We start from the raw sequence: 14,891 nt of genomic DNA on the forward strand, positions 1-14,891 counted from the left end.
ACCATGTCTTTAATCCATCACACTCCCCAAAGCACAGAATGTCTCCCTCAACACCACCAAGTAACAGAAGCTTTGCTCCTGTGATACCTGCTTTTCAGCCCCATGGATGAGCCACCTCCTTTTAAATTTACAGACTACTCTTCTGCCTCCTACATGCCTCCTTCATCACACTGGATTCTTTAAAGATTATCTCAGTTGAGTGGATTATATGTTTGTGCTTGAATAGATGAAATAAGCTGATACAAGTGGCAGTAAATTATTCAAAGTTAAGCAGAGAGAGAAACCACCGTTTAATTTGGAGACATTACCAGGCCATTTTTTCTGAATGCACGTGGCTATTTTGAACCCACAAACCCTACCTGTACAATTGAACATGATGTTTTCCAAGCACCACTACTCGCCTTCTTGCACCTCCTTGGCATACCGCTCTACAGACCCCTTACTGACTGGCCCGGTGAAGGAATACCACCCTGCTTCTTTCCATGCTCTCCACCACAGCTGAATGCCTGTCCTTTCCCACCAGCCCTTCCTCTCCCTTTACCAAGCTCCTTTACGTCCCCCCAGTTTTCTTTGTTCAAATCCTGTATTCTTCCTAATTTATGCAGGGCTAGAGAGCATGGAGTATCCCTCCTTCAGTGGAAGTCATGAAGCCAAACTGATTCAGACTGCATGACTTTAAACACTACTACGATATTTAAAAAGACAGTGTATTGTAAGTTCCGCATGAAATAGCGCATACTTCGCTTGTTGTAAATCCATTTAAGTACAGACTAAAATGTACTGCTGACATATGAGATATGTCCCACTTTACGTTCCTTTTAAATATGTAATACATGAGCTTACCTAAGACAAATCATATTCAAACACGATTCTAAAAGTATTATTTAAGCCACGTATACCTTGCAAATGGGCCACTTTAATTCAGACATGTAGAGGAACAGTTTAGTAGCACTATTTGTCAGTGAATAGGCAGTTATAGTCTAGTGTAAGAGCCATCTGGTCTCTTAAAACTGATTTAAAGATGATGGGAAGAGGTGTTTAACCATGCAATTGGAAAAAAATCCCAAAAGCCACAGACCTAAATGCAACCTCCTCTCCTGACCAGCATCTTTTCTGGTTTGTGAAGATGTCTGCTTCTACTTTGCTACCTCCACTACTGTTTGAGTGATTCTGCCAATATACTACAAAAAGTCGGCTGAAAATTTTTAGAAAACCTTGAAACATTCCAAAATTTTATATGGTTTCTCTCAACAATGTTTTCCTGTTCCTGGTAATTATGAACTGCACATCTACAACACTTCTACAAATTTAGTTGAATATCATATTTTTCTCTTCCTCTCCTACACTTAGAGGAATTCACATTCACTGACTATTGCTACAAAATGTTAGAAGAATTGCAATGATGAGCTAGAAAGACAATTTGTATTCTCCAAGGAGCGAAATGATTCCTCTAAATATGTAAACTATGTTAACTAAACTCCACCAGATCTTTTTTGTCAAGAAGTGCTACATAACAGTCCAGTGTGCCACTCTGGAAACACACACAATATGCCTATCAGTGAATAAAAAAAAAATAAATCTAATTAGTTTCTTAAAAACTGCCAATATGAACAGTAGGTTTGTATAGTTCACTAGAAAGCATTTGCAGAAAGGGAAATCAAATCAGAGTAACTTATGTAAGCTGTACAAACAGCAGTGGCTAAGATGGTGGTATACTAAAAAAAGCAATTTTGCCTTTTTTTTTCCCAATTATTTAAATAGGAAAGCCTTAAATATTTTCAAAACAGATAATTCATTAGGTTTCTGGGAAAGATTAACAGCCAAGTTTTTAAAAGGCAGAACATACACAGTATAGACTTAACTATGTTTCACATTTCTTTGAGGAAAGCAAGATTTGAGAGAATCTGACAAGATGAAATTGCTAAAAAACAACCAGATTCAAAACCCTAATAATACAGTTCTAAGAACATTTTCAGAAAACGTAATAAGTAGCAGTATGTACTTTAACTTCTCCAATTTTTTTTAAATCCCTCTTTTCCCCTGGTTGCAGGAAGAAAAGTCTTCATCTGCTATACATGACAGGAAAGTTTCTTATAAGGGAATCCAACGAAGTACTTAAAGAAGTAACAGAAGCAGTTGATGCTAAAAGGAAAACAACATACGATACTGGAAAAAGCTGTGCAGCTGAAACTCCTACAGTCAGTCTAGAGATGCTACCGAAATAACACCTACGATCTCCCACATGAAATACATAAGGGAACAGAGAGTACAATGAAACAACCAAAGAGCAGACAACACATAATTGGTACAAAATGTCTAGTTTTCTCATTGTAAAAGACAGCACGTAAAGAAAAAGGGCTTATATAGCTAGTTGCAGTTTCACCTCACTAACCAGTTATCATTAATCCAGCATTACCTTGCTGAGAAGAAATATTTCTTTTATGTAAAGATGACATACTTCTGCTATGCTGGGACTGGTGGAACGGATAGGCTTTGCTTCTTTCAGGGGAGTAGCTCCTGCTGCTGACGCTAGAGCCAGATCTGCTGTGCGGAGAATCCCTTCGGCTCCCTGGCGATTCCCTGAAGAAAGGAGAGTCCCTCTTATGAGGGGATCGCTCTCTCATATAATGAGAAGGATAGAAGCTTCTTCTTCTGAAGCCATCTCTGACATCCCTTTGAAGACAACAGAAAAATAAAAGCTATGTGGTTATCCTTCCTATGTTTCTGGAACAGCACGAGATAATACAATGGCAACGTTTTACATCTGGTAAATACAAATAGGTCAGCTGCCATCTGCAGAACACACCTGAAATCTTCAGCATTGTTAAAGTACTAGGCAACAAATGAAAAACAAGTAGGAAAGTAGAAAAAATATGTATGTGTATGTAATTTTTTTCAGATTTCATTCAACCACTTCATCACTAGAAGCTAATTCCTTTCAATTTCTCGATAATACAGCTAAAATATAAGAGAAAGAGACATTCAAGCAATTGGGACTCTCACATTTCATTTCTTCAGATTCACTCCACGCTCCACTTCACCTGGAAATTAAGCCTTAATTTACAGTAGCTAAAAATGCATATGCATATGCAAATACTGCTCACACTATTTGACTGTTTTTCAACTCTGTTTTTCTCCTACCCTTATTTTCAAGGGACTACGTCCCTTGTTTGATTTCAAACACCTTGCTATGGGAAATATCATTGAGGGATTTCAGTTTATATCCAGCAAGGACAAAAACAAAACTGCAGAATATCTATCCTCATGCCTATGTATCCACCCAAGGTCAAACCCTGAATGAAAATACAAAGATTTATACCAACTAAAAAGTCTGTCTTTCACAATACACAATATTCAATCTGAACTTTACTGCAAAATGCCACAGACACACTCAGCATTACATGAAACCCAACTGATTTGAAACCATAATCTAGTAAACACCGAAACTTTCTACTAAATTTATATATTGTTACTCCAGACCATGCCCCAAATGTCCTGGTTACCTGCAAATTATATTAAATACATATATATATGTAAAGGTCAAAAAACCAGTATCAAACTGAACTTTTCCTAAAGAATCTCAAAACTAACAAACATGAACGCAAACACCTACTGAATCTAGACTTGAGACATTTGCCTTGGTCAGAAGACACATTGCTAAGAGAAGCAAGTACCTCTCAGCTCGTCCACAGCATTACTAAGTAAAAATAAAGACTTCATAGCATTTCTAGTAAGCCAGAATGTACCTTATTGCACTGCTTTTCTCTCCTATTTCTCATCATAGTCCAATATTTTAAGTAAGGGAATGTCTCACAAAGGCAAGCAAAGTTCTGGTGGTCTCATTTCGCACAATGTAGCTATAGCTAATTTTATGTTGGTGGATAAAGGAAAAAAGCCCTCTAGTGTACAATTCCTATAGCATGTTACAGACCCACATTTGTGACAGGTAACAAAGGACTTCAGTGTGCCAAAGGTGTTTTGGACTACTGAAACTACACAGGTAGCACCACAGTAATACAAACCCTATTACACTGGTGTGTTTTATATAGTGCTGATTTAATTTTTGCGTGGAAAGCACATCTGCATGAGTGGTTCTGCTTCAGAGCACAAATATCCCACAACAACACTGAGGTTATTCTGCAACAGAAAAATCGTTGGGGTAGGGATATAGCCAGTAAAAATACAGACGATCCATCAGCTTATTTCTCCAATTCCAGATGGAATAAAAGTATCAGGAAAATAAAACAAATCTTTATTTTGAAAATTTTCATACGAAACAGAAATATGACTCAATAGCTCTCAGCCACCCTGGTTTTCAGTAAAACACCAGTGAAGCAAAGCCAGGTTTTACAGTTAAATAATTACTTCACTGTTAACAGACTACAGGCTTTTTATAGGTATCTTATCTTACAGAAAAACATATTTTACAGGTCTGCATACCAAAACTGATACAAGACAATGTTACACAGATTTATACCTAACAGGTGTGTTAAAAATCAATATTAATTTCCTTACTAAACATCTTTTCTTCTTCTGTTTCTTGCAACACTTCCTTCTCCCCAAGCCAGCCAGCAAAATACACAATTACAGAATTGTTAAATAGTACTCTAGTTAATAGCTGCTATACAGTAGCAATTGTATAGATACTTACATCAAAGAATGAATCACCCCAGAATACACAGAAGGATAATCCTCCTGCCTTCTTCAAAGGCCTGAAAGCAATGTCCCCACCTTTGGACACTACTCCTTAGAAAATGTGTAGATTAACGGGAGACTTTCCAGAAGGAAATAACTGAAATTATCAGAGACTGAGAAAACGTGTAACAAAGAAACACTCAAATCCCTTTGTCCATTTGAATTTAGCAAAAAGAAATCTAAAGAAGCCAGGCAAGTTCTCAAACCTATGAGATGTAGCTGAAAATAGGGAACTAACGCTTTATCTACATTACATGCATGAATGTTTCATGTAGCTATAGACTTAAACTGAAAGTTCAGACTTCAAGTATACTAGAAAGATTAGCTCAACACTGAACTAGTTTGTCTAGTTAAGTGGGGGGGCGGTTATTTATTAAAGTACATGTTGATCAAATATTTATCAGGAATGAGTTAGGTACAGCACGCTTTTTCTTCAGTTTCCTTGTAAATCTCTCTCTTTAAATAATCTTACCTATTTTTAAAGCACAAACTTTCTGGCAGACCAGTACACCACTTTTAAGCCCAAAGCACATTTTTATGAGCAAGTTATTAAGCCCTAGTATACAGAGAAGTTTATTATGGAAATGTTTACAGAGCTCCAGCTATTGCAGACGGATAATAAATGCTCTAATACCCACACAAGAATTTACAAAATATCATTGAAACACACTTTTAAAAAGGAAAACATTCAAAAGCCTTGCTCTACAATAACATTATGCACAAAAAAGTAGAATCCCACTTTCATTTTTTAAATTTTCATTTCATCACTTCATGTTAATTCTTAACCAGACCCTATCTCATACTGAACACTCAAGCTACTAACTATATTAAAACAGTTTCGGACAGCATAGCATTTCTGATGTTTTCCATTAATGTAACAAACTACACTGAACAGAACAAAATAAGCATTGTTTTACTTTTTTTTTTTTCCTTAAATACTTAAGCTAACATACACCTGCAATTTGGTAATGAAGGCCCCAATTCAGCAAAGCAGTTAAGCACATGCTTCAGATTCCAACACATACTCAAAAGGTTTATTGAGCAGGGACAGTATTTAAGAGAGATGCAAAATTTTGTGCTCAGCTGTAACTTTAAAATAGAACTACTGCCCTTAATAACAAATACAGGATTAATCCCTTTTATATAGGATCCCTCTTATCTTTACTCTTTGTAATCACATCTCACACTTAGTCCCAAAAGCACAAGTTAGTTCTCTCAGCAGGATCGCAACAGGAAGTATTAGCATTTTTAACCCCCATGAAACTTGACCATTAAATTCTCACTAAAGCTGATAATCTTGGATGAGCTCCTGAAATTTTTTAAGTAAACAGCCATACCCTGATATACCATCCACCAAGGGCAGATGAGGGAAGAGCACAAGCCTGAGAGTTATTTCAGTTAACCATCAGTTCCAGTTTTCTGGAGGAAAAAACACAAATACAGAATAGGCAAAGGTACGGCTTTCTGCATAGCAGGAGACCAAGAGAATACAACACAAGGGAGCTTTTCAGTCACCAAAGAATCAGAGACACCACCTTTCCTAAGCTACCCCTGCTACACTGAGCACTTCTGGTCTCATGCCTCCCTGCCATTTTTAGCCCTGCAAACCATTCAGCAGCAAAGCTGTGGGAAACTGAGGGCTACAGAAAGCCCTCCAGTTTACAAAAGGGAGTGCTACAGATTAAACTATGTGAAACGAAGACTAACACAAACTAGTGTGTCCGCTTTATAATTTAAGAGTACATAAAGGCAAAATTCAATCACTTGCCAGATTTGAAATGCCTGGAATGGAAGTGTACTTGGGTACATGAAGCACACCACTTGGAACACGGGAAAAAGTTTTCTTTGTAAAAGGAATCTTAGTTCACCCTCATTGAATTCATGCTACTGGACAACTGTGTACAATACTTTGTGCTTACTATTCTCCTGGACTTCTACATCCCAATACAGACATCCATCTTTTCAACTAAAACATTAATCTACGATACGGTCCAGCCACAGAGGATGTATCTCAAACTTTTGACACTGCACTGGAGACCGGCAACTCAATGGCACATCACTGTGGAGCAGAAACTGTAGGTTCTTTCAGTGACTCAAAGGTGAGTGCAGTCTATCACCTAGATAAAATGTCAACAGAGAAGTTTATGTGACCCCTTCCATCTGAGAAAGATTATTGTTACTGTCAAAAGGGTTAGACATTCCATTTATAGGTTTGGGATTGATTACTAACCTTGCCTAAAAGTAATTCACACAATTTTATAAATAAACTGAGGAAATTATACATATCTCCTAAGACACGAGATTTCAGTGCAACTAGATAAAACAGACAAGATTTGAACCATGCTTTTTAATGCAATGCACTTTCCCTATCTCATAATAAACTGGCAAGAGGAAGGGGGAGGAAGAGTGAAACAAAAAAAAGTCCTCTTGCCTTCCTTGTCAGGACAATGCAGGGGCTAACAGAGCTACCAACGTGATTCAGATGACGTGGAAAACATTTAATAAAATATACCACACTCCTGACCTCCAAGTTTCTCCAAAGATTTGCTGTGTTAAACATCCAAAAAGCAAACACAAAATGTCAAGAACACCTCTACTTTTTACATCTCCAAAGTAAATGTGGGTGGTAGAAGATTCCAGCCACCATCTTCTCTCCCAGAACTCATGCCCTTTCTTTCGAAGTATACAGTATGTGTTTGTGCAACTAGTCCAAAGATCTTTATGCTGATTTATCATAAGCTAAAACAATACAGTGAATTACACCATTGTAGATACAAGTAATTGAATCTGGTTCCATCAGCTTTCATGTGAACATTTGAAATGATGACTGATTTCTTATGACAACTGGTTTTCAACATTTGATGACTAAGCAAGTAACTGCAGTACTTGTAAGTGATATTTGCGTCTGCTTTAAATGAAATTAATGTAATTAGGTCTAGTCAATGTAATCTTATTAACAGCTTTTCACATGAAGGCAAAAGGAAACAGACATTGCAGAACAGTAGTAACTGTCATGAAGAGGATAACTAGACATACCAAATGTACAACAAAATATATAAAATATATAAATGCTTCATGATTTTTATGCTGCATGTGGTACTATAGAAGTCATCATATGCAAACACTCCAACTTGACACTGATGCTACTTGTCTACCTCACTCAGTATGAAAGCTACTAACCTCATCTCCCCCCGCCGGCACCTTGGGATGTCAAGACAGATTGGGCAATAAAAATTAAGAAAACTTGAATATTACAGAAACATTAGCGAGAAATGCCTGCTCTGTTCTTTAATTGAATAGCAAAGCTCTGCACTTCACCTGAAACTGGAAATCAGATTACACACTTCTTTATCCTTAGTAGAGAGTACCCTCTTTTCTACTGTCATCAATAACATACTTTATTAAACTTGCCAGAAGATAAAGCCACACAATAAAAGTACATTTAAACTTAAACTCTCTCTCTCTCTCTTATTTGACAGAGAGAAACTATGGTCAAGCATAGAGATTAGGACAGAGGACCAAGAACGAAATAAAGACTTAGGAGTCCAGAAAAACACAGATTTAAGTTCCAAGAATTAAAAGCAAACAGCTTTATACAACTGTATGCAGAATAAAGACAAAATATTAATTAGACAAATCAAGAGCAAATTAGACAAAATAATTGCATTCAAATATATGTGATCTTGGCTTCTCTTCTTTTTGAAAATGAGGGCTTAGTAAGTCCATGCAATTTCTCTACAATAGAACATAAATCATAGGTCTGAAGTTCCAGAGTGCTATATTTGCTTAAAGTGATGGAACAAAGTTACAGTTTCTATTAAGAGTTAAAACAGCACAGAATTTCACTAATAAAATATTTACTGACAGACACTGCTGTTGGACCAGATTTCACATTCTCGACTTTCTGAGCAGCAGATCATCCCAGAACAGTCAAGCAGTTCAGATAACTATGTCAAGGAATAAACTCAATATAGTAGCAACTGAATCAATTCCTAAACAGCCTTAATTCAAAATGAAAACCATACAAATCTGGTATCTCAATATACAAGTTTAAAATTGGAAGGAAGACGGGAAGCAAGATAGGTATCTTCACAAACTCTTACTCTTTTTCCTGATACCATAACAGACCACAGAAACTGGTCATCATTATTGCTTCTAGAGAAAGTTCTAATGGGACAGACCTTCCTAAGCAGGTGCTCGCACATTTACTGTCATCCTGCCTCAGGCACCAAGACCAGCACGTGGGAAAGAACTTTAAAAAGCTTCCCTGTGGTACCAAAGAGCATGGGGTTGATGGGGTGGGAGACAGAAAAAATTCCCAAGTACTACCCAAAGCAAGCATAAAGGTATTGAGAACAAGCATTTGTGGAGAGTAATGGACTATGAAACACAAGTAAATAGCCTATGGAAATTTAAAAAGAATTTTATTGTTTAAAGATCTTCTAAATCAGTGTGGGAAATTACATGAGACTGCAGAGAAAAAATATATGCTGTTTAGAGACATGCAACTGTATATTGCCAAATTTCTAAACAAAACAAGTTGGGAGGAGGGGTGGTGGTGAGGGTTTTTGTTTGTTTTGTTGTTTGGAGGGGGTAGTTTTGGTATTTTGTGGGGGTTTTGTTTTGAGGTTTTCTTTGGTTTTTTTTGTTTTGTTTTTTACTTCAGGTCAGTGCTTGCCAAGAAATTCAATGTAGGCAAAGATTTGTCTAACAATATACACACTAAGCACCTGAAAAAAGAAGGAAATACTTTTGCACGATATTTTAAGGGCATAAGTGAATTTTATGTTCAGCAAGCTATTAATCTTTTTCCCAAAGGCTATCTTTAAAATTCTTAAATAGAAGAACCCAGAAACCATGAAATATCTGCTAAAGGAGCTCTTAAGGCTTATCATCGGTATGCCACAGAATGCCATTAGTTCATTGATACTTAAGAGAAAGCAACAAGTAGCATACTGTACTAGTATATACTGAGTTGATCAACCCTTGTGGTTGACTTTCTAACACTATCAATAAAAAGCTGCAAAAGGAAAGAGCAAGTTGTGGAACAGGTCTGTAAGCAGTAATATCTTATGTCAGTTATACGGACACACAATACCTTTATTATACTTAGTTTTCTTCTCTTTCCAAATCCCTTAATGAGATCTATAAATCAGAAAAACACTCTATTTTTCTCTATATCAGAAAAATGCTCCACAAATTGCTGGTTTTATTCTTAAATTAAAGTGAATTTTGAAGCAACTGGGTCAAATAGGTTTCATTTGCTTTTGCCCCAAAAGTTTAGTAATATTGGTACAGACTTCTGCATAGCAATTTTAAATAAAAGTTAGCAAACTACCTCTGCTTTTGGATTTCTGAAGATAAAAGATATCATATGTATATGAAGAAAAATTTTATTGTACATAATGGGTTTTTTCCTTATTTGATCTCATTCCTCCCTGTCAAGTATGTAGTTTGTTCAAAGTCAGAAAGCCACGAGTTAAGACAGACGTTTCCTCTTATAAATTATTCAGCCATGTAGCTTTATCTTTTTTTTTCCAGTTTGCTTCTTCCTTTCACTTTGCTTACAGTTTACAATCACTATAATACACATTAATGTCTCCTCCCCCCCATCTGCCCTTTATTTTTTAGGCCATTTCCTATATATTACAAATAGCACTTACTTGAACATACTTAACAAGCCATGCTCCTTGGGTAAGCTCCTTATTAAAAATCCTTTTGCAACTACTGTATGCCTTCAGTTATTTCAGTGATTTAATATCAGTTAACTTTAGAACGCACCTCGATGACAAGTCATACTGATTCAAAGTGGTGCTGCTACAATCCTAATCTTTTCAACCTTCCTTGAAACCATATTCCCACTCCATGTCTAACCTGGCATTGATATTTTCTCTCTGGCAACCAAATTGGTAGATAATTATTTAATTGATTGCAGTGGGTTAGCATGCAGGACCAGCTCATTGAAGAATACTAACACCTGCAGCAATACCAGGGAGAGGGAAGGACTGAAATGGTACCAGCTTAAATAGGTTTAAACTACTGTGGAAACAGATTTTTAGTTTAGAAAGATCAGTCTCCTTACTGCATTCATGACTTTTATTTATCTATGATAAATAAAATAGGTCCCTTGGCAGAATTTTAGAGTAGTCAAACTAAGCATCAGTAAGACTCAAAGAAGTAATACATTTTTTTTTCTAAAAATAATAGAAGTACATATCTAAGCATGTCTAAGTACATATCTTGTGAAAACACAATATTCTGGCTGTAATAAATGTAGATGCAAAGATAAATTTTTAAACAGAATACTGTTTAACAGAGACAAGTTTTAGTAAGGTATAAAATTAACAGTAGCTGAAGAGAGTTTTTGAAGAAGATAATTCATTGCTTGTCACTTCAACCTCCTCTGTTCACATAATCCTTTGCCTTACTTAAATAATCCTTGTACAAAATTCTTCCAAAAAAATGCATCTAGTAAGATAAAAATTGCAGAACACACACTAAGTTTAGTACCTCATCAAACCTGAATTGGTTTGCCCCTCTGCTCTGCTCTGGTGAGACCCCCCCTGCAGTACTGCGTTCAGCTCTGGGGTCCTCAGCACAGGGAAGATGTGGACCTGTTGGAGCGGGTCTAGAGGAGGGCCACAAAAATGGTCAGAGGGCTGGAGCACCTCTCCTGTGAGGACAGGCTGGGAGAGTTGGGGTTGTTCAGCCTGGAGGAGAGAAGGCTCATGGGAGACCTTATTGTGGCCTTTCAGTACTTAAAGGCAACTTAAAAGAAAGATGGGGACAGACTTTTCAGTAGGGCCTCTTCCAATAGGACGAGGGGTAATGGTTTTAAACTAAAAGAGGGTAGATTTAGACTAGATAGAAGGAAGAAATTTTTTACGATGAGGGTGGTGAAACATGGGAACAGGTTGCCCAGAGAGGCTGTAGATGCCCCATCCCTGGAAACATCCAAGGTCAGGGTGGAGGGGGCTCTGAGCAACCTGATTGAGTTGAAGATGTCCCTGCTCACTGCCGGGGGGTTGGACTAGGGGACCTTTAAAGGTCCCTTCCAACCCAAACCATTCTATGATTCTTTAAGTCAACACATTAAAATAGCTTTTCCATTCTACTTCCAAATTGCATAAACATGCTCTCAAACATAATTTCCAAAAATAATTAGGCATACTAGACTAGGTAAGGTAGGACTTCATATAACACGATGCAACTGTTAGAAGTCAGATTTCAGAAGAGAAAGACATTCCCACAGCTGGCTGACACAACACTGTTGTGTCTCATGGCATCAATATTCAGTTCCACTTACAAAAGCATTTGTTATCAACTCACAAACTAATACTACGAAGCTTCATATACTAGGAAAAGAACCTTGTATGGTTATGCAAATGTATATCATGAATAAATGTCAAGACTAACATTAAGAATAATTTGTTAGCATGCAAAAATAGCATCACCTTTTAAAAATAATACAAATGGCTTGAGATCATGGAATTGCTTTACTGATGAACTTTTCCTCAAATGTAGATGATAACACACTCAAACACAGCAGTAGGTGGAAATGGCGTATCAAAAAATCTTCTCTTTGCAGCAAAATGCTCAACGAAAGGATGCCTATACTGTCAGTAACACCAAATTTTTTTCTCTCCTCTCCTGAAATTTACAGTGCATCTCATTTCATCAATTAAGGCGGGGGAGCAACTCTCATTCATGTGAAGAAACAACATTTAAGCAAAGCTCATCCTAGTATTCCCACCCTCTCTCAATGGGAATTAAAATCCCTGAAATATTTAGTATGTACAAAATACAACAAAGAAGTCCCTGGAGCCTAACAGATCAAGAATTTATCTTCCTAAGGGAAATCATGTACAAGTCCTTTGTGACAATACTCCCCATCCTGAGAAAGCCATGACTGCATTAATTAAACCAATTCACTGGCTAGTCGTTGAGACAATTTAGTTAGATGCCCATCTTAACAGTAGTTGTCTGGACTCGAAGGGAGACTAGACTCCCTTCTCTTTCCCTCCCTACTGTCTCTCAGTACCTAGCTGTTTTTCAACATGTTTGTTAGGAAACCCTTCCAGAATAATCAAGTACTACCCACAGGAGTCTGCTTCATTATTTTCCAATACAGCATTAACTTGCTAGTTTGATACCATCTACCACCCGATTATAATGCTAGCTATAAAACTGGACCAGATGAGCTTGCTTTTTAAAGTCTTCTTTAAAGTGAGGTGTTAGCCAAGATCTCACAGTGTAGAGGTACATAATCTTATCTTTAGGTATGTTGCCCTATCATATGTTGTAAACAGAGGAACTCCTTACAGTTTATTAGCATTATGTAAACATCATTGATAAGAAGAAAACAATCCTTTTCCCAAAACGTGACTTAGTTCTAAGCAACAAATCCATGTTATTACAAAATTTAACTGAGTTTGCACACACTACTGAATTTTTCCTTACATCTTGTCCTGGTTTCAGCTGGGATAGAATTAATTTTCTTTCTAGTAGCTGGTACAGCATTAGGTTTTGGATTCAGTATGAGAAGAACGTTGATAACACACTGATGTTTTCACTTGTTGCTAAGTAGTGTTTTTACCAAGTCAAGGATTTTTCAGCTTCTGATGCCCAGCCAGCGAGAAGGCTGGAGGGGCACAAGAAGTTGGGAGGGGACACAGCCAGGACAGCTGACCCAAACTGGCCAAAGGGGTATTCCAGACCATGTGATGTCATGCCCAGTATAGAAACTGGGGGGAGTTGGCCTGGGGGGATCGCTGCATCGGTCGGTGAGTGGTGAGCAATTGCATTGTCCATCACTTGAGTCATATATTCCAATCCTTCTATTATTATTGTCATTTTTATTATTGTTGTTATTATCATTATTAGTTTCTTCCTTTCTGTTCTATTAAACTGTTCTTATCTCAGCCCACAAGTTTTACTTTTTATCCCTGATTCTCTCCCTCATCCCACTGGGTGGGGGGAGTGAGCAAGAGCTGTGTGGTGCTTAGTTACCAGCTGGGGTTAAACCACGACACATCTATATCATAACATACTAATAGCTGTAGTAAACAGTTCTCAGGCAATAACCACTGTAAAAAAAAAAAAATATACTGATGACACTAATTTCATATGACAATTTACAACCTTACAAAAACTATAGCGGGAAACAGTTATACACACAAAAAGCCATAGATCCTTAAAACATAATATAGCTTTGGATCAAAAGCAAATTAAATAAACACATGACAGCAGTTGAGAACTGCTGTGATGAAAACTTCTAGGTTTTTTGTTACCAAATTTGGTGTATTTACTGTAATTGTTGTCAAATAAATGAAAGCCAATTTACTACCTAGCTGTTCTTTATTCAACAATAATTCAGGCTGGGTTTTTAAAAATACCAAAATGTTCTTTGAGAAGAATATAACAACCTGTCTTTAGCCCAAAGAATACTTTGTCAGTCCTTTAGAGTCACAACATAGAGACCATATTCAAATGTAACTGAAACATTTCAAAGGATCAAAGTATAAGAAATATCATACACACAGAATCTGAAATTACCTATTTGTAATTATGCTTTTCAGAAACAAGCTTACCGAGTACTCTCTTACAGCTCTCAGAGTTAAAAACAAGATTTAGAACCGTTCTACATTTCATACGAAGGGTAAGCTTTACTGCATGACGCTGTATATTTACAAGCTCAGCAGGAAAAAAAAAACAGGTAGTAGGAAGTTCTGCTAATTTGACAACTCCCATATATGAGAAACTATGAAATGTTTTGATTAGAAAAACAAAGCTTCCATGACATCATTCCAAAATGAAATAGAACAGCCAGACCCATCTGTTACCAACAACAAAGGAGTCTCCCACCAGGTAGGAAGAAAAAAAAAAATAATTAAAAAATCATAGCTCAGACTCCTGTGGGAGGTTCCAGGGTCCCGGCTGAATAGCAGGAATACTGGCACCGACCTCAGAAGGTCATCAGGAAAAATGGTTAAGAGAAAATGTTAAATTATCAATACAGCATATATTATAACTTTAAAGTTTAAACTCCTTCTCCTCAACCAGAGATGGAAATTGCATAAGCAATTAAATCAGAGTGCCACAAGATCCGCTATAAGGAATAAAATTATCAGAAAGCAATTTTTGAAAACAAACATGGTTTTTAGAATGGGAATGAGAAATTCTGCAAAGAAATAAAA

At 36.9% G+C, this 14,891-nt stretch overlaps 1 protein-coding gene across 5 annotated transcripts in view; it reads right to left on the bottom strand.

Moving 5' to 3' along the window:
- PPHLN1 (periphilin 1) overlaps nt 1–14,891 on the bottom strand; it is a 71,290-nt gene that overhangs the window by 39,545 nt on the left and 16,854 nt on the right. For 3 of the 5 annotated variants that reach the window (XM_075059074.1, XM_075059073.1, XM_075059071.1), the window contains one exon: nt 2,417–2,673. In XM_075059074.1, coding sequence (XP_074915175.1) covers nt 2,417–2,673 — 257 coding nt within the window. The remainder of the gene's footprint in view (nt 1–2,416; nt 2,674–14,891) is intronic. The other 2 variants (XM_075059075.1, XM_075059072.1) reach the window with 1 other exon arrangement.

Source organism: Buteo buteo, chromosome 28, assembly GCF_964188355.1.
Source record: "Buteo buteo chromosome 28, bButBut1.hap1.1, whole genome shotgun sequence".
NCBI lineage: Eukaryota > Metazoa > Chordata > Aves > Accipitriformes > Accipitridae > Buteo > Buteo buteo.